The sequence below is a fragment of the Falco cherrug genome, chromosome 5 (genome assembly GCF_023634085.1).
Source record: "Falco cherrug isolate bFalChe1 chromosome 5, bFalChe1.pri, whole genome shotgun sequence".
In the NCBI taxonomy this organism is placed as follows: Eukaryota; Metazoa; Chordata; class Aves; order Falconiformes; family Falconidae; genus Falco; species Falco cherrug.
In genome coordinates this window covers 68,873,965-68,898,023 of record NC_073701.1, presented here as the reverse complement: position 1 = coordinate 68,898,023, position 24,059 = coordinate 68,873,965, and the positions used below count along the sequence as shown (strand labels likewise).

Sequence of the window (24,059 nt, the reverse complement as noted above, 5' to 3'; positions counted from 1 at the left end):
CTTTTCCTTGAGAATGGTCTGCATGACCTTGGCTGAAGCTGGGGGCCCAGGGGAGTTTTCCATGTATCCTATTACGCTGGAACCAGAACCCCTCTTCCAGGCGCGTGAACATGCCCTTTCTGCTCACCAAAGCACTGACCTAGGATCTACTCAAAAGGTCCTGGTGAGCACAGCAGAGAGAGGACAAGCAACGACAAAAATGGATGCTGCTTTTAGCTAATCTCTCTCAAAACTGGAATCCAGTGTTTCTGGAAGTGAAAGCCCTCCATGAAGGAATTCAGCAATAAAGGGCGTGCACCAGTTGCTGTTGGTCACAGAACATAATCTCGTATTTCTTATGGACAGATGACACAGCTCTTAAGCCATGTCAGGGAGGGTGCACACGTGACTTTCACATATGCAGCACCCCAGTGAGGATGTCAGATGTGTGAGGGGACGTGTTTGAACACTTACCTCCCTGGTGTAGTGCTTGTGGGAAAGGGACTGTCTTTTTGTAGCTCAGCAGTGGCAACTGCTATCCCTTTCCGGTGTACACAGAAAATAAGAAACTCCAGTTTTTAGGACTAAACACATTGCTAATTTTAGTCATAATTTGTCCTGCTATTTAACACCTTTCAATACATCTTCTAACTGAACTGTACTGTGTGATTCTCTGTGTAACAGGTATGGAACTAGCTGTACTTTTCAAATGAAGAAAAGATCGCATTGATGGAGAACTGTTGAGTCCTGAACTCATCTTATTCTGTCCCACCTCCTTTATCCCTTGCCTGATTTACTAAATCTAATGCTATTTCCTGTAACTCTTGCAATGGGCCACAGTAAATACTGTCAGCTGTCAGCGTTCTGTTCAGAAATTCCCACTTTGGACTACTTAAGGCTTACCTGATGAATAGTTAACATTACAATGCTCTTTTACCCTGATTTTGTATGTTGTGAGAATTTTTATTAAATAACTTTTTAACCATTTTATTAAACTAATGCTGAAAAGCTATTATTTTGATCCAGCTGCGCAGTAGTAGCAGTTTATAATGACTGTAGCACTGTCCTAATGAAGCTGGACACATGAAAGAAGTCAAATCACTTCCACTCACACCAATGCTGTGGGAAGCTTATGGTCCACACAGTCCTTCAGGGGGATTTTAGATGACTGTCTCCACAAAAGACATTTTCCTCACCTTTTCCCTTCTGCTTCTTTCTTTCTGCATTAGGAATATGCAACTGCCTAAAATTCATAGACACAAATTCCTGCTTGCTTGCCTTTATTCTGAACGACTTTTTAACTGATGAGTCCCTCAGGTAAGCACACCCAATGGTTAGAGCAAGGTTTTGGGATCAGAGCACCCCATTTTGTTAAAGCCATTACAACCGCACAAGTAAACACTAATTACAATTGCATTTTGTTATAGTTTTTCCCTTTACATAAACCTACTCCAGTAGAGGTGCTTTAGTTATAAATGCAGTTTCTCTTGCATTTTATTTTTGAGAGATCAAAGTATTTCCACAGATCACACTGCCTATATATGAAGGAGGATTCAAGCTTCCCATTCTGGCAACCCAACACCTCTGAGACCAGTGCACCACCATGCCAAATCAGGAAACATTCAGTATTATTGTAATGTGAACTTCAAAGTGGAAGGGTAATGGACTGGCATTAGCAATAAAACATTGATCTTTTATATTCAGGTTATGCAATCATCCCACCCTGCTCCTTCTGAACACCCAGCTCACAATTCTGGCAATCAGAATGAAGCGGACTGGGCACAAAAGAACCTTGCTGGTGCTCCACAGTAAGCCTAACAGACCTACCATGGACCATTTAGCTACTGGATTGTAATGAGCGGTGGCATATTTGCTTCCAGAAATTCAGTGCTGCCCATGGGAGGAAAAAAATAAAGATCTTTTCCTACACCAAGGTTGGCCGATCAGTCCAAACCCACATGGAGGCTTCCTTCCAACTGGGCAGTGCCAAAGTGATCAATGCTTTCTTTTCTTCAGCAGGAAGACGATGCCATAGAGAGACACAATTTTGGCCGAAGATTTTCATGCATCTCTTCCTTCCCTTGCCTGCCAGTTTCTACCAGTGCAAATGTTAGCTATTTGCAAAAGACATGAAACTCCTCATTTGCATGGATCCCAGCAATTTGCTTGGGTGGTTTCCTGGCATTCATGCTAGTTCATATTTTGTTAAGGGTTGAGTATTTTCCTCCCTTATGCAATGGCAAGTTCAGAACTGCTTCTTTGTTGAGATAAAAACACCAGGGAGAGCAAGAACAGAACTAATACACTATGGTTCTTTCTATGCGAGCTCATCAGCCATAGGTATTTGCAATCATGTTTCACCTTCGAAGTATTCACAAGCATAGATAATTTTATACTTGCAACAGATTTATTTTGACATGTGAAAATCCATTATACTCCTCTTTTTAAATTAGGTTACATCCATCTCAGCGCTTTCTAGCACAATACTGTACAGATTCAAATGAATATTATAATTAAGAAGAATCAAGACAACACCTTGAAAATAAACAGTTCTATAAAACCAGGTGACTTGGGCACACCAGCAGCTACATGTATCAGACCTAAATGATCTGTTTTAAACCTTACCCACATCTGGCTAAAGCAACAAGTTACATAAGCCATCAAAAATTTAACATCAGATTAGTATGGTCACAAGGGCAGCAATAAAAATGCCATCTGGAGAAAGAGTAGGGTTCATTTCAAATGCTCAATGAATACAACACTACTCCATTTTGCTGAAAGCTTCTCAAACAGCTTTTTTAACGTATTAGTTTCCTGATATATATAGTATACAAGACAGAAGTATTTACAGGCTCACAGTACTTTCACTTGATCAGCATATATCCCATATCCCTTCTGACTTCAGCGATTCAGCCCCATTCTGTGGGCTAGCTGTAAGAGTATAGCTCATCAGGGGAATGTTCCTTCAAGATTTCATAGCAGCACCGGGAGTTCTTTAACCCATCCATGCTGTTAACCTATAAAAATTATTTTCCTAAAGCAGATTAAAAAGAGATGAGTGAGTACAAGGCAGGGTAGGTATTTTACCCTTTTTCCCATTGAATTAATGAGAAAAACCCTGAAAACCTCCTTCATGGGATGTACAGCTGAGTGTTATTTGAGCAGGAAGAAAAAAAAAAAAAGTGGCAGGTGAAATTCCAGAAGATGAAGAATTGGAGGGCATCAATTAATACAGTCCATAACGTGAATCTGCAGTGTGTCCAAATCAGGTAGAATTTCTTCACATTTGGGACATGAATACATTGAGATATTCCGCTGCTCTGGCCAGTCTTGACTACCAGTTCCTGCAAGCAAAGAAGACAAATAACTACCTGTTATACTACTTGATTTTTCCACCCTTTCTGTGGAGTGGTTGAAAGAGGACTGGCTTGCTCCTAACAGTCAGACAATCGCGCTCTCTGCGGCTACCCAGTTGCCAAAATAGCCACAGGGGAGGTGGGGAGCTGCCTGCAGCCAAGCAAAGCTCTTTTAAACTGAACACAGCAGGCCCTGGCCCCGTGAGCTGGAGGGGTTGCTTACTGTACCTCTTTGGACAAGACGAGGTGAGTGCTCCCGATCTGGTGCCCTGGCTCCATGACGATTCTGCATCTCCGCCAAAGAGTTTCTGCAAAGAATAAGTAAGTCAAGGGCTCTGAAAAAAGACTCAGCAAAAGGTGTCTTCCTTTTGTCTCCAGAAAAGGTAAGATGATTAAAAATAAAGGATTTGCAAGTAAATCATGTCAACTGGTCATGCATTCAGTTCACAACTGCTGCTCAGAAACAGGACGCTGAAACGCTGCTGCTTTGTGAGATCATGCCAGGGTTCTGCTGAAATCAGGGTCACACAATTGACACCAGCAGGATTTGGGCAGCTACACACCTAGGGATCTGGGGCGTGCTCCTCTGGAAAACTCCAAGGACTCTAGTTATTCAGGGCAAACTGCAAATTTTACTAAGTAGAAAAGCAAGTAACATCAGAAAAAGGGTTCAGTGTACAGCTAATGCAAAATGTAACTCGATTCTTCAAATTCTAGGCACTCTTCCTGTACCCGTGGCTTCCACAACATGAGTTGAGGACACATGGTTAATATTTCTTTTTTCTCTTCTACAGCTAAGAGTGCTAAAATGGTGCAATTCCAGGGGATCACAGTACCTGAAACTATGGGTACTCACCACTGCCACCTGCAGAAGCAGCAGATATCCGGGGCACAAATGCAGCAAGCTTAGCTGCAGGTTCACCAGTAAAATTGAGGGCAGAACCCAAAGAAACTCACATGAATCAGCAGGGAGAATTTACCAAGCATGAATCATCCAAAGTGAAAACTTGCTAAGGCACCCAAGTAAGAACTAATACACTTTACAGAGATCCTATCACAAAATTAAAAGTCAGCCAATTCTTCTTTTTTTTTTTGTCTTTTAAAATTCAAATTAACCAAGAAATGAATGTTTGCAAAGCTGTTTGCCTTTCTACTGAGATGCTACAAGACAATGTTAGTCACTCCAGCACATAGGGTAACAAGACAGTCTAAAGGCAGCTCAGCCAAAGTCTGTTCTCACCGGCCAAGATCTTCAAGGTTTTGCTGCTCTTTTAGCAGGTATGCCAGCTGGACAGCCAACTGCTCCTTCTCCTCATGGATCTTTTCTCTTGCTGCCCTCTCAGCATGGAAATCAGAACAATAAACCTCCATCTGAGCAGAGAAATGAAATCATGCTGAGAATTTGTAACTTAGACCGAACCATAGTCCTATGCCAAAACGGCAGATTTGTATCATAGCCTGAATCTACTCAAAACACTCCTGCAGCACCTACACACTGCAAAGCAAAGACCTGTACTACTTACAAGGTGAAGAAGACTTAGTAGTTTCTGGATTCTGTTTAAAATACTTCAGGTGTCTTATCTGGGCCGGTGCTATTGCCCTCTGCTGTTACAGAGGCAGAAAGGAGGCACAGACAAGCAGTGAGGGGGTGACTTGACTGATGACACAGACAAATCTGTGGCACAGACAGTGGAACCAGGCCAAGATGCCAGTTATGTGCCTTTAATGTGAGGCAGACCCTTTATAATCACTGTTTACACACACTGGTTTGAGTAAAATCATCTCTAAAACATATGCAGAGATTCTTAAGACAGTGGTTTTAAATACAAATCTATTCTCAACTTTTGTTTGTTGTGCCAGACTCCAGCATACGCAGTTCCTCCTACAGAATGTTAAGATATGGTGGTAAAGGCTCTCTAGGGATCTGCAAGGCAGGCTGAGTAAGGGCGTTATGCTTTGGAATTGAGGAAATGTATTCAGTATTCCAGAGTGAGCCATTAAATACCTCCTCCCAGTGTCTGAATATTGGTGGGGGGGAACTAGCCAATTTCTGAAGAAGAGCCAATACCTGAGCACGGAGCACTGCCATAGTTTCAAGGTCCTCCTCTTGCTTAGTAATTATCTGCTTCATTTCATCTATCTGGAGCTGCTTTGCTGCAAGGGCTTGTTCTGCCAGCTCCACCTTTGCATTCATTTGTTCCACCACAACTCTATCCACTCTGTCCAGCTGCAAGGAAGAACTATGATTATGAGATGAACTCAGAATACAACCCTGCTTGAAATGAAAGTTTGCTTCTTACTCCTCCTGCCCTTGGAAACCTTCCAATTTGGTCATCAAAGGAAGACAGCAGTGGTGACTGGTATTTTATTTTAAAGAATAGTTCTGAGCTTTCAAACTACATTGTATGAAGTTAAAAGAGAACTCTCTAATGGACACTGCAGAGGATGTTTCCCACTTTCCAAAATTATACAGAAGAATCTGGCACTTCCACGGAGCCTCAGTTATGAACAAGACCTCACTGTGACAGCCATTCTATTTAAGTTTACAAAAATATTTGGAGGTCTGCCTTCCCACAGCTACAAAGAATGCTGCAGGAACACCTATATGCCTTTGCATATCAATGATCTCCAAGGACTGGACTCCACACTGCACTCAGGTTAAACCTTAACTAGAAAACACCATGGAAGTACTGATGTGTGGATAAAGTTTTCTTTAACTGACAGCACAGGTTCTAGGTTTATCAGAGCAATGCTGCTATGTTGCCTGCTATATTATATGGAAGGCATGACTCTTGTTTCCTGCCCAAATTTGTTCCTAGATGCAGTCTTCCATCCCCTTCCCGCTCCCCCCTAATTAATTATGATTTCTTCTTCTGGTGAGTTTACCTCTTTGATTTTCATTTCATCGATTGTTTTCATTGCCTCAGTGAGTTCAGAAAGGAGTTTGTTATATGCATCCTGCAAGCTACTATATCTTGCCCTGTTTATGACAAGAAAAGAGGTGAAAGTTTGAAACACTTAAAAATTACTTGAAATCCAAAATATCTGTTAGAATTTAGAAAAAAGCCACCACCGGTTCCTTGCCAATCAGTCTGCATTTCTGATGAGAAAAAAATCATTCTCCATGTCTCAACACCTCTCTTCCAATGAGTTGTGTGCTGCTCTATCCAGGGACTGAGTCCAAACAAATGTCCTTACTGATCATCTGTGTTTAATGTTGAAGAATCCATCACCCAATATTTTTATATCAAACTCACAAATTCTGTTCAAAATGTAACACCTCCCTTAGGAAGACATTCAAGTCTTGACTCAAGAGACTTCAAGAGAAGGAGAAACGATCAGAAGAACCAGACACAGACTCCAAAGATAACGAGCAGCTTCTCCAGCAGCTGAAGACAGGTCCTTCAGGAAGTTCAGCTTGGACTGACATTTTCATGCTCCTTACATGGACTGCACATGAAAGGGAGCAGGGAGCCAGAGCAAACAGTAAGGCTCTTTACCTCAGCTTCACTGCACGCTTACTGCAAATATACTGCAGGGACTGCAGACCTCTTCATTAATGTCACTTTCCCACCACTGTCACCACCTGACTTGTCCCCGCCCTCCAAGATGTGGACACATTTACCCCTGCTAGTCAGTGGGACAGCTGCTGTCACTTTTCTGCTTCCTCTGCTTGTAGGTTATACCTGAGTGTATTCCACCTTTGGCTTTTTGACAAAAGGAAGATACAAGTCAGAGCTTATAGCTCAAATTTTCCTATGCGAGGTGTTCAGTAGAAGAAAGAATACAGTTTGGGCCTAATGTGGAGACTCCAAATTCAAAGTGACGTAGATTATGAGGCAAATGCAGGTTTCTAGTTCAGACTCTACAAACATAACATGGTTTCAAAAGAATACAAAACTAGTATTTTCAATCCGATTCCCTTTTGGCAAGGTTCCCTTGGACTACTCTTCCTCACTGACAATACCTCCCTGGAATATAAACACAAGTCATACTCACTTTTCTTCATGCGTCTTGGCTTGTTCCAACTTGACCTGTGCTTGCATGCTCTCCACTTGAAGTTCCAGCTTCTTGTTGGTGTATATTAGCTGCTGCTTCTCCTCCAATTCCGATGCAGCAGCTGAGCTTTTTCTTTCCAGTGCTTGGCACCTGAAAGAAGAAGGAAAAAAGGTTGATCTCTCCTGTTCACCTTTTCCTGATAGATTTGGCACACTAGGCATATTACAGAAAGAATCTTTGTGTGGTTCACTTTAAAGGTTTATTTTGATGAAGACCAAAGAAAGTCAATAATGAATCTATACACAACCATGAGAAAAAAAAGATACTGAAACCCACACTTACTTTCTTACTACTACAAATCTCAAAGAACTGGAATTTGACAGAAAACTAAGCAGCTAAACTGAGGGTCTTGTAATCACTTTTTGCAACCTACTCAACTGGTCTTCAAAAGCACCGACGGTTCCTGTGAAAGGGGTCATAACCAAGTCCCTTTGCTTCTTCCTCTAAGACTAGAGCAGGGACTGATTATGTGAAGCAGAAAACAGGAAAGATTTGCCTTTATATCAGGAAGGGTTAAAATCCAAATCTCGAAATTCAAGGCACTGGGGTTCTATTTGTAGAACTAGGCTGGCAGCTCAGATTTTCTGACAATTACTGTATTTCTGTACTTTCATCTCCACTTAAAAAGAAGGACCAATCTTTTACAGCATTTCTGTGAAACAGATATTTAAGTTGGCATTTGCAGAGCTGGTAAGTTTCCCAAGGTGGGAGTTGTCATACAAGTATATACTGTGTGTCACGGCAGAGCTTTTGTTCTTCTGAACCTTACTTTTCTTGAAGCTTCTTCTGAATCAATTCTGCTTCTTTTAACTTCTCATGGGCTTCCTGAAGCTCTTTAAACAGAGCACACACTTGCAAATTCAGGTTTTCTACTTCACTGCCAACCTTTTAGGGGGAAAAAAAAAAAGAAAATTACAAATGGAAAATTCAAGATTAGCAAAGTTGTAGCCTAAGAGATCTAAGCAGGAGGAAGGAAGTATCATTCCTCCTCCAGAGAAAGCAGCCCAAGTCAGTGTGTGCTGTTATAGTCTATGCTCAGTAAAACAGCCCTGTCCCCAAGGCTTCACAATTACCAATTAATCCTAAATATAGCAGAACCCCATTCTGACTTAACACTTTCATAAAATCCAGGTGACTCAAAGACAACACTACTACAGACTTTCCAGCACTGGCGAGAGTACACCTCATGCAGATGGGAAACACATCTACATTTTCTTTCCCAAGAGTTCACCATTTAAAACACATGAGAAAAGCAGACAGACTTGGTGATTTGTGCCACTCCTCTGAGCAACAGTTACAGTCTGTCAGAGAAACATAAACCATCTATCCCTAGGTAGGCTTCCAGTCTGCTAGCATCAGTGTGCTCTTTAGAAAGAGGCATGACAGCAGTTGCAGATCAGATGCAGCAGTTTGGAAGTAGATGAGGCAAATGAAATCCTTAAGACTTTCTACTCCCAGTTATATCCTGCACTGGCATTATTCCTTCCATTCTAGTTTTCTCCATTCTGGTTTTGGGCAGAAAACAAAGAACACGGAAGGTTTTATGCACTGTAATTTATTTCAATTCACATGAAACCCCTCCAGCCAACTGGCACTCCCCCTACATATACCAACCAGCCTCTCCTATGCCACATACATGAGAACCATGAGTCTGGAAGACTTCAGTTCTTGACTTTTTGAAAGAGAAAGTGCAACCCCAGATGGTAACTCTGTTACCATGCATTCATAAATCAACTTTGCAAATCAAGATTATTTCTAGTGCAACTGTAATCAGTTTTCTTATGAGTTTCTGGCCCTTTCATTTGACCTTCAGACCACAGGAAGATCACTGAAGGATCCTAAAGGTAGGCAAAAAACAAAAGGAGGAAAGAAACAGCAGCTGGGTTCTCCTCCAACCAAAGACACACAGGACACCTCAGAGTTTCAATTCTTAAAATATATCCCCACTCTAGAAGGCATTAAACCTGTGATTCCTGCTGGTTTGTAGTCTCTGGAGGTACATCCTGGAGTTTTCCTAAAGAAGCACCTGAATCTTTTCATCATGCTAGCATCAGTTTAATTGTCCCTAGTACTGTAATTTTCACTGATAATATCTTATTAAAGATATGGAAAGTCTTCAGTCCAGCTTGGGAATGAGCTGGGTGGCTGTGGCTAGAAAGATACCAAGTGTGTCAAGAGCATGCTGCTGTTCTATTTCCTTGAAGAAAAGCTCCAGTTTTCTGACAGTGAAAGTCCATCACTACCCCAGGAAACTGAAGCAAGAGAAGTTGTCCATCCATGATGACACATGAACATTTCCAGTTTCCATCTCAGAGCAGAAATGTGGAGCACAGCCAGTGTGACTGAGGCAGGCAGAACACAATTGTCTACTCACAGATGTGGCTGAGGACACTCTCCACAAGCTGCCTGAGCTAAAATCATTCACCAGTCGTACCAAGAAAAAGGGACTGAACATAATGGTGTAAATACTCACAAAGCACATTGCACTACACTTTCTCTATCTACCATCATAGCTGCAAAACAAGCCATTAAATTAAGCAGCAATCCAGCTAATCCAATCACACTCACAGACGAAAGTACTGATTTCTGTAAGGTGATGGCATTTCAATTTGCAGAAAATTATATATCAGTAGAAACTGCCTTAACAGAAAACACGTCAACAAATGAAACCATGTATCACTTGCAAGAGTCTGACTTCTAATGAAGCTGGGCTGTGAATTCTTGGTTCCTGGTGAAAGCCATTGTAATTCAAGAGATTTTACTTAATTGGAACACAATCAATCCATGCTTCTGGAAAGCAAGTCTGTCAGCCTCGCTGAAAGAAAAGGCTAACCTGACTCAAAAAAATCCCATCCCACAGTACAGACTGTGTCTCCCCAACACACATCTCTTACCCGGCCCAGGAAAGGAGCAACACCTAAATCATAGCCTCCTAGATCTCTGCTTCTGGGAAGCTTTCAAGCAGCCTCCCAGGAAAGGCAGAGCAATAACTGCAGTTAACTCATCTCAGGAGACCTGGCTGAGGTTAGTGTCTAGCTGCTGTTTGGCAGAGGATGTGCTCTAGCCTCTTCTTCCCCAGCCACTTCTCACTCTCCAGGGCCAAAGCAGGTTTGGAAAACTTCCCTCTCTCCCAGGATGTCTCCAAATGCAGAGCCCTCAAAAATGGTCCGTGCTGCACCCTCACGTTGTTTCATTAAAGATCTACATTTTACAATGGGAGCAGATAACTTAAGCTCTGCTGACAAGAGCCCCCTGAAGAAACCTAGCAGCATATAAATGGGAACAACTGCCATCACAAGCGTGTAACTATGCTGACCTCAATATCAGCACTTAGATGAGGAGCATCTGGCTCAAGCTGTAACTCAGGCAAAGTTGAGATAAAAATACTGGAAAGAATTAACTGAGACATCATCTGCTTTCCCTAGAAAGGACATCTCTTGGCCTGACTGCAAACTGGTCTTCTTGTTTAACCAAGCCAGCCCTGCCCTAAAATACTTGTCCTGGCCTTCAGAAGGGCACAGGTCTCCAGCAGATCCCATAGTGTATTTGCTAGCCCCATGCAGCAGCTTGTCAGATAATCCACACTACCTCAACCTCATATAAAGGCACTCACTCCTAGATGCCTATATTAGGCAGTTGCGCTGAATCTGAAGGGATCTCCTCTGCTATGGGAGTTTCCATGCATACTCACATAGAGAGGCTTACAACCGTAGGCACATAAATTTAGGTGTCTGGATGTGGAGCTGAATCCCAACCCCAACATCCAGTTGTTGGATCACACCCTTAATTGCAAACATCCAGACTGATTTTGCCTGGAACTGTCTCTTGATCCAAGACAGTTATGCACCACCATTGTAATACATCCCACCAAAACCATGAAAAAACCCCAAACCAGGTGCCATATGAGCTCCACATTTAAAGTCTGTTTGACAGTATGCCGTCACTGGATTCTGATCCAAAAGCTAACCTAGACAGCTGTGAGGAAATTAACTCAGTCTAGAAGACTTTCTGGAGCTAGAAATGACTGCATCTCACTCTGTTTAGCGAGTGTGGCCAGGATAATGAGGTATACCTGCAGTTATGCCATGCCTCCCTAATTCTTGGCCACCAATCTCATCTCTTTTTGGTGGCTGGTGTACTTTGGAACCACCTCTGAGATATGGACTGAAGGGTTCAAAATTCACTGCCATATCCTGTGCAGGATATTTGCCCCTTGCTCCCTGAGTGCAAGTGGAAATGTAGTCCCTGAGGTTGCTGGCTTCAACTAGTAAGCTGTATGTTGTTAAATTTCAGCTCAGGAGGACATGTACTTACAGCCTCTGAACTCTCCTCTTCTTCCTGTGCAGTTTGTGTCCCACTCTCCAGGCAGTTGCTGGTTTCCTTCTCCAGCTTTGAGAGTCTGGAACAGAAGGAGCCAATAATGATGGATTTGGCCTATATTTGGAGTGAGATTGTGCCTATTCAAGGATTTCATGCAAGTGGTGTAGCCTTTTTCTAACATCACAGCCACAAACAAAAGCACAGACATGCAGGAAAGCCTGCAAAATCACAGGGTTCCTGAAGAACAGAGGACACCCAGCATGTATATTTAATGAAAATGGATAAATAAGTCTGCAGGTGTGGTGAAGGACAGTGACCAATCTTTGGGTACAGTCCAAAACTTCCAACTCTTTGGAAATGGGTCAGTCTCTTCACTGAATCCAGTAATTAATACTGCCTCTATTTTCCTTTGATATTTTCAGAGGCTGAGATTTCTAAGAATCCTTTGGTTATGGCCCATTACCTTTTCTAGGAAGACCATGTAGAAGCAATTACCATGACACCAACCTTTCATAGCAGATAATGTCCAGGAAGTCTTTCTCTGTCTCTGTGAAGTGGGGATTTGGAACAGCTACTGCTTAGGCAATTTTCCACACCTGAACAGTCATGGCAATTTACAGCAATATAACTGAACTGAAACAGACCCTCATGTACATCTCACTGGGAAAAACTCTCTCTTAGGCAAGTCTGGAATTAAATTTGTTTTAGACATTTCTAAGGAGCTTTTGCAAGCTCACACATTGCTAAATGTAGCCTGTCGATATCATGAAGACTGTAATCCCCGTTTTATACATAGTGATTTGCTTAAGGCCTCACATGCAGATGATTCATACAAAAACAAATAACTATGGAAGAGGGAGTGGAAAGAACATGCTCAACTAGTCATTATATCGTTCTGACATAACCTGGGGAAAGTTCAGACCCAAGGATAAGTGGGTAATTTGTCTTGATCTGTGGTGCTATAGGAAATAATAATAAAACATGGAAACTCTTCTGGCCACAGAAGAGAACCTAACAGGGATAAACCACATGACTACCACAAAAATAAGTTATTACTACTGAGTGCTTGGGAAATTCCCCATCCAGGTCACACTGATATTTCAGTGTGCCTCTGATTAGCCACAGCCTTGGTAGTTGCAGCAGCCCTGAAAGAAAACAGCTCTAAATGTTAGAATGCACCTACTCCATACCTCTCTTTGTGATCCTGCAGAGCCTTCTCAAGTTTTTCCCTCTTCTGAGTTTCATTTCTAAGGCAGCAGAGCAGCTGGCTCACAGTTAGCTCCTCAGACTCCAAATTCTTAGATTCATCTGCAGGTTTGCTCCTGATTCAAACCAAACCAGATGTAAATAACAAAAGCTATGATTTTACTAGAGCACTCCCTTATCCCTAATTCTGGGATCTAGTCTGAGAGGCCACCATTTCACACAGTGCTGAAAACCAACACTGTGAGCAAGGGGCTCATTCCCAAGAACCAACACTGCTAACCACAGTCCCCATGCAAGCAAATGCAGTCCTTGCTTTGCGCAGTGCTCAGACAGTGCCCTTCAATCTGGGGGAAGAATCTAGTACTTAAGCAAGCAAAACAAAAGCAGTGAAGACAATACAAAAACCAGTGCATTTATTCTGACCTACTTTGCAGCCCCTTCTGCAAAGTGCTGCTGTCTGTTCCCAAAATAACATTTTCTTCCAATGAAACATGCAACATTTCTTACCCCATTACATTGCTTTCCAGAAAAAAAGGCACATTTCACTAAAAATGGTCATCAGACCAATGCTTTTTTTCAGAAAAAAATCTCGTGTTTCACCTCCCTCATAATTCTATTGCTCTTTTCAAAATTGCATTATGCTAATGTAAAAGTGAACCAAAACTATCTGAAAAATAAGGTAAATAAAATACTGTATTTCATTCCCTCCATTTGTATGTCTGTCTAGACAGAAAATCAAATTCCCATACATATACGGCAAGATACGCAGGTTATATACACTGTACATTTCAGAAGCTCAGCTGTAAACCAGCATGTGTTTAAAACTTTGCTTTTGTAGTTCAGAAAAGAAAGTAAAGCGCAGTCTTCTATGTGCTCATGAGAGCTAGAAATCTTTGGTGAGCAAAATTCAATACCCCAAAGACAGTGTGCAGCCAGGATATTTTAAGTAAATAACTTTTATCAGGGGATTTTTAGTGCACAGTTCTACTCTTACAGAAATAAACCCGTCCTGAGTATATCACATTTCTTTGAACCTGTTAACAGCACCTGTCTAAAGTTTCAATGCTGGACAAAGACACGTAGTGACACAGGAAATATTTTCAGAGGTACATATGCCCCTGTTCTTGAAGATATGGCCCAGATACTCATCAAAGGGAAGCAAACCCCACAGAGAATGTCTTCTCATAGTCAGCGTTCTCAAGCTACCACTAATGACAAGCTTAATACCTGCAGCCTGGTCTGCAGTCAGCGACTCTCTCGGTTTCATCCATGACTGTAACTCCTCCCCCTCCAACACTTGCACTTCTTAACTGCACACTGAGTGACAACTTTTCTATGTCACTACATTAAAATGCTGCTCTCCCTTGCAGCGACAGAGTGACAAGCTATACATATAGCATAGCTTTCTGGGCTGTTGTGCCCTTAGCATTTTCTATATCCTTTCCTTCGAAAAGCAAAGGCCACAAAGTAATTACAAGAGTTCAGCCACAACCATCTAGCTGCTAAATTGAGCCGTATCCAAAATGGAAAGTTTAATAGTATCAGCTGTCTATGTCCATAAGGAGTAAAGGTTCAGCTAGGGGCAAGAAAGTCCCTTGTGGCCTGGAGCTGATGTAAAGATCAAATTTTGAGAGGTAACCTAAACAGAATGCTGATATCTTAAGCCTAGTAACCTGAAAAATAAGAACTATGTTATTGCAGTGTCTGTCTACTCCACCGTGATACGCTTTACACCAATCACACGCAACCAGAACAGACAGGTTCAGATGTGGAAACTACAAGACCTCTGATTCTTACCAACATCATTTTAATTGGGTAGAGGACAGATACTCTATTAAATGATCTCCAGTGACTAGAAGGGAGGGAGTCCCTGCAGCCTCTATCTTTTCTGTTTGGCTGAAGCCTGAAAGGTTGGCAAGTCAGCATGTACATAAATGCCTGGCCAACTGGCCAGAACATGCATTCCCTCTTGTCAACTAGTGAAGATTGGAAGCAAAAATGTCAGACAGCTGAGGGTCTTTCTGACATGGTAGGAAGGATGCAAGGCCACAGAAAAACAGGATTTTCTAGTTCATTCCTCATAGAAAAAAGTTCCCTCATATTGGAAACAAAACACATTGTCTGTGTCTAAATCATAATCACACAAGAACCTACGTACATGTAGATTGCAAGGTTACTGGTCATTTCACCACTATTCCCTTGATGTTCCTTTGCAGTTCTATTTATTTCTCCTTCCTAGGAAAGAAAAAACACTATTAGCTTGGTATTTGGACTAAGCAGGGGACATTTTTATTTACTTAAGGAAGAAAAACAAGGAAGACTACTATCATGGCAATAAAATTAAATAAAACTACAAATGATCCGTTTCATGTTTGGAAATTCATAAATACATCCCTGCATCTCTTCAGACTGATCAGAGGAGAGGAACAATGAGATTTGGCCTTCTTTGATCAGTGACTTCCATGGCCGCTCTCCTCTATAAAGACAACTGGCACCACACAGCAACAGCCATCACTGCAGGTGACTTTAAGTCTCCTGCCTCCCCAAAGAACCACTCTTCCTTCCCACTACAGAACTCACTCCTTGGTATCTGTAGCCCAAAGGAGAATATTTGTAGCAAAAAAAGGAGAATGCATCCTTGAAGGTTTCCTGCAGTCTGAAGTTTTCTTCAACAACTCCAAACAAGTTTTAATTAAATTCTCCTGAATTTTTTTTGCACTTGTACTTTCCAGAGAGGGATCTGCTATTATGGAGATAGCAGAGAAACACATTTTCACATTTTGCCTGTGAAAGTTTTTTAGATACAGGAACAGAAGAAAAAGTAGACTTTTGTGCCTCTAGGGAACACTCTAAATCTTTGCACTTAGTTTGGTTTGCCTGCATCTCTATGTATCTGTCAGTAGAAAATGAGCCCCATTTTCAAAAGAAAATGCCCTTGTCTGTACATAGGTGTTGCCCCTTAACAAAACAGCACTCAGGTTCCCAGGAATTCTGACTAAGATAAGACTCTTAACATTTTGAATTAGTCCAAAGTCACCTGCTGGACCATATTGTTTTTTCCAAAGAATATTTTTAGTGTGTTGGAGGCTATCTATGCAATTAATTCACTTTGAGCATGGAAGTGGAAGGACAAAAATAAACTCCTTTACTACTACATCTTGTAAAACACAAGTGACCCATGTCAGGTAATCTAAGAGACTACAGAATCTTCTAACTTGGAAAAGATCTTTAAGATCATAGAGTCCAACCATGCAAATCTTCTCCCAAATCCACTGTCGCTCTATCTTGTGTTACTGCTGTTGCTGGCAGTGTGCTGTTCCCTCTCTAAGAGGCATAAAGACTTTTCATTAACGCAGGTATAGATTCACCCTTTCTACTACAGGAAGACAGGGTGCTAAATACCTCACTGTAGAATGTCATCAAGTAAACATTGTCACTGTAATTACACTCAGACCTGACTTCCTCATCATTTAGCCTGGTGAGAGAAGAAAATTCTGTTTGCCAAAAAAGGAGGATCAAGGTGGAACTAAAGTTTCTGGCCGCAGGTCAGTGTGTTCTTTTTATTCCCTTCACTTACGTTCATCCCAATCTCCACAAAGGAATCCTCTGCTGAGGAGATGTTCAGCTTGACCTGCAGTTCTGAAATGATGGCTAGCAGATCTGCCTTCTCAGCCTGGAGCCGCTGCACCTGGGATTTCAGCTGCCTTGCTTCCTTCTCGGGAGTCCTGCAGCCCTTCTGGGATAAACCAACCCTGCATTAGCCAACCAAAAGGAAACACCAGGCAAGGACCACAGAGCCTGAACATAACAACGGTGTCCCACATCCCTTCTTCTCCATTTAGGTTTGCCTGGAAAAGCCCACTGTACAGATCCCTAAACTACATTCTGGTCTACTAGACTGAGAAACCAAATTAATCAAACAATAAGCATCATGCTTCTGGAAAACATAGGTCTGATCTCTAATTGCACAGATATTAGGATGTAAATCTTTGCCTGAATCTATGCCTCTCACTACCATGCAGGGTCTCAGCCAGCCTACAGAATTATTGTCCAGAACGACTGTATTTTTTCACCCATATCCTTATTCCTCTTTCTCCAAATCTACCCAAGATTCTAGGGAGAAAACACCAGTGGGCAGAGAGCTTCTCCACATACCCCTTTCAGCCTTTCCCCGCCACATAGCTTCTCTGTACCCCATCTCCATGTATGTATCTCTCCCTGTATCCCTGACCTTCACACAGTCCTATATCCCTTCCACAAAGCCTCTGTCCCTCAGAGATCCTCCACAAACTTAATCTCTCCTTCCAGTCATGACTGTCTCCTTTACCTTTTGCCTCTTTCCTTTCCCAGGATCGTCAGTCTTAACCCTCTGCATAACCAGGAAGCCTCATTTTTTTCTCTCTCCATTAAATGCCTCTCCCCATTATGAAACCTTCCCTATGAGTTTGTTGCTTCATCATTTTCCAATCTGAGCTTTCCATCTCCTAGTAATGGCTTTATTACACCACATACCATAAATGTAAATTCTGGACAATTCCTGGAGTCTGAACTGCATTCTAAAAACTTTTGCTATGCTGACAGTGTCTCTCATCCCACAGTACCGCTCCACCCACCCGACTTGCTGCTGTCTCTGATTTTGTGCTTATGCTGTTAAGAGGATGCAATTATAGTTGGCTCTAGTGAAGAAGAGCTTTACAGCAGTCTGTGCTAACAGAGATACGGTTTTGAGAGAAAGCCTCCTATAAATGCTAGTTCATCACTAAGGTAGGCAACACAATATGTCTGTGATTTACTCCGAGTGAAACAGAGATGTCACTTAATGGCAGCAATGGACTACAGACTACCTCAGTTAATAGTAAAACACAGTGGTGAGAGAAATTTGACTAATTTTAAATCAGTCTTTTTGTTAGAGGAATTTTTTTCATGCTTTTTCTAAACAGTTCAAAAAAGAAAAAGAATTAAAGTAGAACTAAGGCATTCAAGAGAGAATGCAATTTTGGCTTAAATGAACTGTCAGCCTGAAAATCATAATCAGAAATTAAAACGCTGCTGTTTAAATTACAGTTACCACTGACTGATAAAACTGCAAAAATCAGGGAAGAACCAGGGCTTACTCTATGAAGCTCTTGGAATGAGATAATTAAAAGTGATTTATCTTTACTTTTCTGAATGCTAGATTACTCAAGCAGGTTGTCAATAATATACTTTAAGCATTCAAAGTGCAAGAAGTTCTAAAACAGGTAGAGGCAGAATAAATTCTCTACTTCCCCTTAAATACTATTCCAGATTTATGAAATTCTGAGTTTCCTTGACAATCCCGAAACACAACTTTTAGTCTGTAAAGACTGTGTAAGCAATACAATCACATTGTTTATACACGACTTTCTTCCCCCCTTGTAACTTCTAAACTCACTAGCCAATTTTGGTTTACATGCTGAAAAAAATTCTTACAGAGTTCCATCAAATAGGCAGTCAGGAGAGGAAAGGAGAGTCTACTAGTGTCTCCATTGAGAAAAAGGCTAATACACTCATCCTTCATCAGGCAACAGAGAATCCACCTGGGTCCAGGGTGTACCAGATACCAGGATACATCAGTTTGGCTCTGCCTGAAACTTCTCATTAAATACCTCTTCACAAGACCACATGGGACACAAAGCATGTTTTATGTTAAGAGTCTTCGTCCATACATGTCTTTGGTCCTACATGCAATATGTTGCCTGGCTACTAAGCAATCATCTGCAATAACAGAAATGATGTCTTACAGAGCCAAAGGTAAGACAGACGGAGAAAGCTCAGTCAGGCTCAAATGGGGCAGCAGAAGCACAGATCTAATCTGACCACAGTAAAAGAGCTTTCATGAGAGAATGAGTAATAAAAATAGATGGCAGGTCATGTTTTTGCTTACATGTCAACTTCTCCCCAGAAACACAAATTAAAAAAGTAAACAATCATGAGACATAGATAATCTAATGAGCAATGGAGGGACAAAGTCAAGAGATACCCAACAGAAAAGAAAAGTTAGCAAGAAATGTTAATTATTGTCAAGATGTTAAATAATGTCAAGAATGTTTATTATTATTGTTAATTAAAGTATTTACAAATGTAAATTACCACAGGTGTGGCAGAGATTTCTGCTACTACACTCTGAGAAACCTCGCTTCATAAAAAAAGTCAGGCCAAGAACTCTTGTTAGAGCATAATGGTAAAAATGGAGCCGTTAACAAGTCTCCAAACCTCCCACTATGATGAAGGGACTGAATACTCCAGACTTTTGATTCAAAAGCACGTTAATCCAAGCAATTCCTTACTTACTATTTCAGATCCTTCTTCTCTTTCCTTTAAGCTCTGAAGTTGTTGCTGTAGTTGTTCATTTTCAATGCACTTGGCTAGCAAGCACTGCTTAGCCTCCTTAAACTTTAACTCGTAAAATTCTCGTTCTTCTTTCTGCTTCTCTCGCCAGATGGAAAGCTCCTCATATCGGTCCTTCATAACTTGGTTATGCAACTTCATGGCTTCTAAATGACAGCCAGAGACAAGATATTGATTCACATTAATACGCCATCAATGAAACAGCAGATTTCCACTACACTGAGCTCAGCATTCTTCAATATCAAATGGATTAGCCATAACTGGGTATGAAATGTGGACCTCCTTCTCGTGTACCTTAAATACTGAACCAAAACTAAACACATTAGAGTCCGTTAGCACAATAATAAATACCATTAAATCCACTGCTGAAATCACATGCCCACACTCTCCCACTTCTTGACTTATTCCTAAACCAAGAAGTACAAGCAAGAAGTATTGTTCTCAAGAGGTACTTGTTATCTTGCTGCGTCTGTTATTTACATGATCAACCCACACAAAACTACTGAACTGAGATTCTGAAACTACTGAGACTTGGTAGGGAAAACAGACATCCTAGACTGGCAAATTACTGCATGGAAACACACGTTATCAAATCAAATGTCTCAAATATGCCTTACTTGAATATTTGGTTAAGATTTGATTGAAAGTATTAAAAAAAAATATAACCAACAAGTTACGTCAAAGTCAGTTCCCCCTGGCTAGAAAGCCATGCATATGTAACAAAGTCAGTATGCAACAACATCAGTCTTACTATTGCAAAATGCTCACAAGATTTTTTTAGGAAGAGTCAATGATTAAGCGTTTCAGACTTGTTTTATTTAAAGCAACAAACTCAAAGCCAGTTGCTTGAAAATATTTTATACATTGTATCTTCCATAACTTCCATTATGTCCGGATGTGGTATTATGAATTGCCCACAAATTCTTCAGGTTATATAAATAAATGTAGAATGAGAATGACTCTGCAAGGTATGAGTTACAGCAGCTGTAAATATGGTCCCTGAAACATTATCTTATATGATATAGGACCTTTTAGCAAAATATTGGAGGTACTTCTAGAAACAACTTTCCTGCCAAATATCCATGAGACTCCAATGCAGAGAACTTGGACCAGGTCCAAAAATTATTCAGGTAGAATTTAAAAACCAGTGTAAAATCACAGCACACAAGATACGTGACTTCATGCTCTGTTGACATATAAACAGTGAGGTACCTCTGTCTTTTACAGAGAAACTTTCCAGATCCCTTGTGTTTCGCTTTATCTATTTGAAAAAAAAAAAAAAATCATATCTGACACCTAAACTCCTGGGATCCAGAAACAAATCTATCTCACCTGAAAGATTCAAATCATTAGGCATTTTCAGGGAAACCTCCTCGTTTCTCCCAGATAGACCTTGCTGTGGCCACCACTTCCTTCTGAAGTATACAAGGTACTGCCACATCTAAATGTTCATAGTCTGTACTACAGACGGTGCACGACAGCCTGCTCCAGTTCCCCTCTCTGCCTGAGAGGATGCAGCTCCTTTCAGACAGCATCCTAACCCAGACTGTTCTGGGCACTGTGCAGTACCCATCCCTCCTGATGCAACTATGGCAAAATGTTGGGCAGCTCCATTACAGACTGACTAAGAGTCCTAAAATACACACCAAAAAAAGCTTTTAGAGGGGGATGAGCAAAAAGCATATCTTAGCAAGAGATTTTTCACCTTGCCTTCTACAATACACAGTGCTATACTGCTTATATGTATAATTCTAAAGCAAAAAAACCCACCCATTGGGCTGTTCTCCCTCTCATCTTCCCTACTGGTTCAATTTGATGTGTGCTATCTGACTGGGCTTGCAGAGTTGTTTATACAGCGAATGCTACCCAGACACAAAATGTTATCCAGCAAGGGCAAATGAACACAGAATTCGTACTCATAGGACAAAACACCCCACACAGGAGACTTGGAGCTTTTGCATTTCAAGACCAGTCCACGTGCACATTCACCTTTTAGCTCGTTGTTCTCAGTGATTAGCTCTTTCATCTGTTGTACCATCTCTTCTGGCGTGTAGGTACTAAGGGCAGGGGCAGCCACGCTGCCCATTCCGTTTTCCATTTTACTCTTGGGATGCCCTCCATTTTCAGCAGGATGGCTCTTCAACTTGCTGGACATCTCTGAAGCCTCTGCTACAAGGTTTGCAAAGAGAAAACTGTTGATTTCTTGCCCAATGAATGCTTATAAAGAAAACATAACTATACCTTCATTTGATTGAGACAAGCGAGCCACGCATCTTAGCCATGACACAGAGGCACCTTCCAGTCTCTCCCACCCCGCTACACCAGAGCGTCCGTGCACCTCCACGTCCCACCGACCCCTCCCAGGCCTGCGGGGCTAAAGCAGCTGAGCCCCGAGCCGCCTCTCGGGCTGGCCCACCCGCCCCCGAGCCACTTCCCCCGGGAAGGGGCCAAGACGGGCCCAGCTCCCGCCCGCCGCCCCCTCCCGCAGCAGCCCCGGCCTGCCCCGAGGAGCGCGGCCCGCCCGGCGGCCCTGACAGGCCCGGGAGCCGCCCGGCAGGCCAAGGTGCCGTTCCCGCAGATTTTTAACTTTCATTTTCACTTTCTTGTCCCCCTTTCCCCCCCCTCCCGCACAGCGGCACCCCGCCGCGCCACCGGGGCAGGCCGAGGCGCCGGCACCCGCCTCTGCCCGGACACGGCCGCTCCGAGCCGCCGCAGCACGCACACCCGCGCCCCCCGCCTTCCCGGGCCCGGGGGCTGCCTCCGGGAGCCGCCAACCGGAGCTTCCCCCGCTTGTCCTTCCCCGGCGCGGCCCGCCCTCCCCGCAGGCCCATCCCGGGATCCGCCGAGTCACCGGGCGAGCCCGCCCACGGCGAGGGAAAGGGCCGCCGTCCCCCCGCGCCGGGCCGGGCCGGGCCGGGCCCTCCGCAGGGGCAGCCCCGCCGCTCCCGCTCACCCCGTCACGGCGCGCCCATGGCGGCGGCGGCCCGGCTCAGCTGACTGCCCCCCCCGCCGTCCCCGCCTCCGCCTCCTCCCCCGCCGCGGGGAATTCCCAGCTCCGCGCCGCCGGGGCAGGCGGCGGGGCTCTCGCCGGTGCCGAGCCGGGCCTCGGGTCCCAGCGCCCTCCCGCGCACACGGCGCCTCCCTCCCCTCACACACCCGCCGGTGCCCGCCGGGGGCCCGGGCCTGCCAGCCTCGCGGGAGCCGCAGCAGCCCCCCAGGAGAAGCAGGGCCGCCAGCCCCGCGGGGAGCATGCTGCCCCTCGGGGGTGAAACCGTGGGTCCCCGCGGGAGAAGGCAGCGAGGGCAGCGCAGATGATGCGGCGGGGCCGAGCGGGGCTGCGCCAGGCCTGTCGGGGGGCCGGGGTGGCAGGTGCGAGGCGAGGGACAAGGGCTCGTGGCGCTTGCCTGGTTATCGCCACGGGATCGCATCCGTCGGGACGGGGTTCGCCGCGCTGTGGGGCCGCAGCCCCCGAGTGGCTGCCCGGCCACAGGGCTGGATGTGGCACGGTGCCCCGCGCATCCCGCGCAGTCCCGGCGCTTGGCGGCTGTCCTCAGCAGCGTGCGGGGCTGACAGTACCCCGCAGCGCCTGTTCCCAGGTAACAGGGCTGACGATGCCATTTTGGTCCCTTTGTTTTACATGAGGAAAGCACCGTTGTAGCGGAAATGTCAACTTTCCACATGGATGTTACCAATCTTTCATTAAATAACCACATGGCTTGGCAATAAACTCTTTTTGATCTGGAAACGGCTGCTTTCCTATCTCCTAGTTGCGAGCTGCCTGCCGTTCAGTGACACTGTGCCTTTCTGCAGACTGGTCTCCCCAGCTGCCCTCCAGGTGCCACAGCCAGGGACTGCCCAGCACGAGCGAGAGAGGTGCACGGCACCGCGGTGGGTGGCGGACACTGCCAGGGGGCAATCCTTTTACAGCTGAGGAACTTCAGCATTCAAACTGAGGGTGCAGGTTGCAAATCTCCCTAGAAATAAAACCAGCAAATATATGGGACCCCCTGTGTGTGGTGAACAGGTCCGGTAGCAGATTTATGTATACTGAGCCCATAATCCATGTGCTTTCTGCTTAGACTGCTAGCAGGCGGAACCCAACTCTTTGTAGGTACACCGAGATCTTCTCAGCTTGAGGGAGTGTGATCTCTGAACTACTGTTGTCTCCCATCATTGCATCCATGGCTGGTACGTTAGACAGGAGCATATAGAACTTAGAGGGCAATAAAGGTAGCTTCTGTGAGAATGAGGAACAGAAATATGAGCAGCTCATTGTGGCTTTTAATTTGAGCTCTGAGCTAAGTTCTTTCAAACTGCAAGACCTTACTGCAGGTCAAGAAGAGCAGCAAAGACCAACTGGGTTTTACTTGTCAGAGGAATTTAATGAAGCATTTGTTATTTTATCACACTTTAGATAGCTGTTCCCCCCCCAGTAATCGCAGGTCTGGTTTTAGTACGCGGAATTAATTTTTGGGAACAGATCTTATTTACACAGCAAATACCAAGTTTTGGGTGAGCAGTTTAGTGTTTTGATGCGTGCTTCGATGCCAGTAAGATCTATGTATCTTGCAGTTGTTTGAAGAGATCCAAATGCATGAACAGTCCTTGCTTGCAGTTGTAAAATGGAGGGGGTTACTTAGAATCAGAAGTGGTATGTCTGATTCTAATTGCAATGAAACATTTTGCTTTTTTAAAAGCCAAAGAAACGTTAAAGTCCTTGTGGACAGGGAAGGGGGAGAAATAACCAAAGAGGCCTTGTGAAAAATAATT

The 24,059-nt window shown here is 43.5% G+C and overlaps 1 protein-coding gene across 4 annotated transcripts; it reads right to left on the bottom strand.

Moving 5' to 3' along the window:
* Positions 1–2,364: 2,364 nt before the first annotated feature.
* Positions 2,365–22,391, bottom strand: OPTN (optineurin). Of its 4 annotated transcripts, none has more exons than XM_055712073.1 (14): positions 22,243–22,391; positions 21,279–21,458; positions 19,233–19,435; positions 16,498–16,656; positions 15,079–15,155; positions 12,905–13,036; positions 11,709–11,793; positions 8,164–8,279; positions 7,335–7,484; positions 6,222–6,315; positions 5,404–5,562; positions 4,576–4,706; positions 3,564–3,643; positions 2,365–3,323 (listed from the first exon to the last, which is right to left on the bottom strand). In XM_055712073.1, the coding sequence occupies exons 2-14, from the start codon at positions 21,442–21,444 to the stop codon at positions 3,202–3,204; spliced, it is 1,674 nt and encodes a 557-aa protein (XP_055568048.1). In that variant the 5' UTR covers positions 21,445–21,458; positions 22,243–22,391; the 3' UTR covers positions 2,365–3,201. The 4 variants fall into 4 exon arrangements, with proteins under 4 accessions (XP_055568048.1, XP_055568047.1, XP_055568045.1 ...); XM_055712072.1 differs by lacking the exon at positions 22,243–22,391 and adding an exon at positions 22,012–22,087 and having other exon boundaries at positions 16,498–16,653; XM_055712070.1 differs by lacking the exon at positions 22,243–22,391 and adding an exon at positions 22,012–22,085.
* Positions 22,392–24,059: the final 1,668 nt, after the last annotated feature.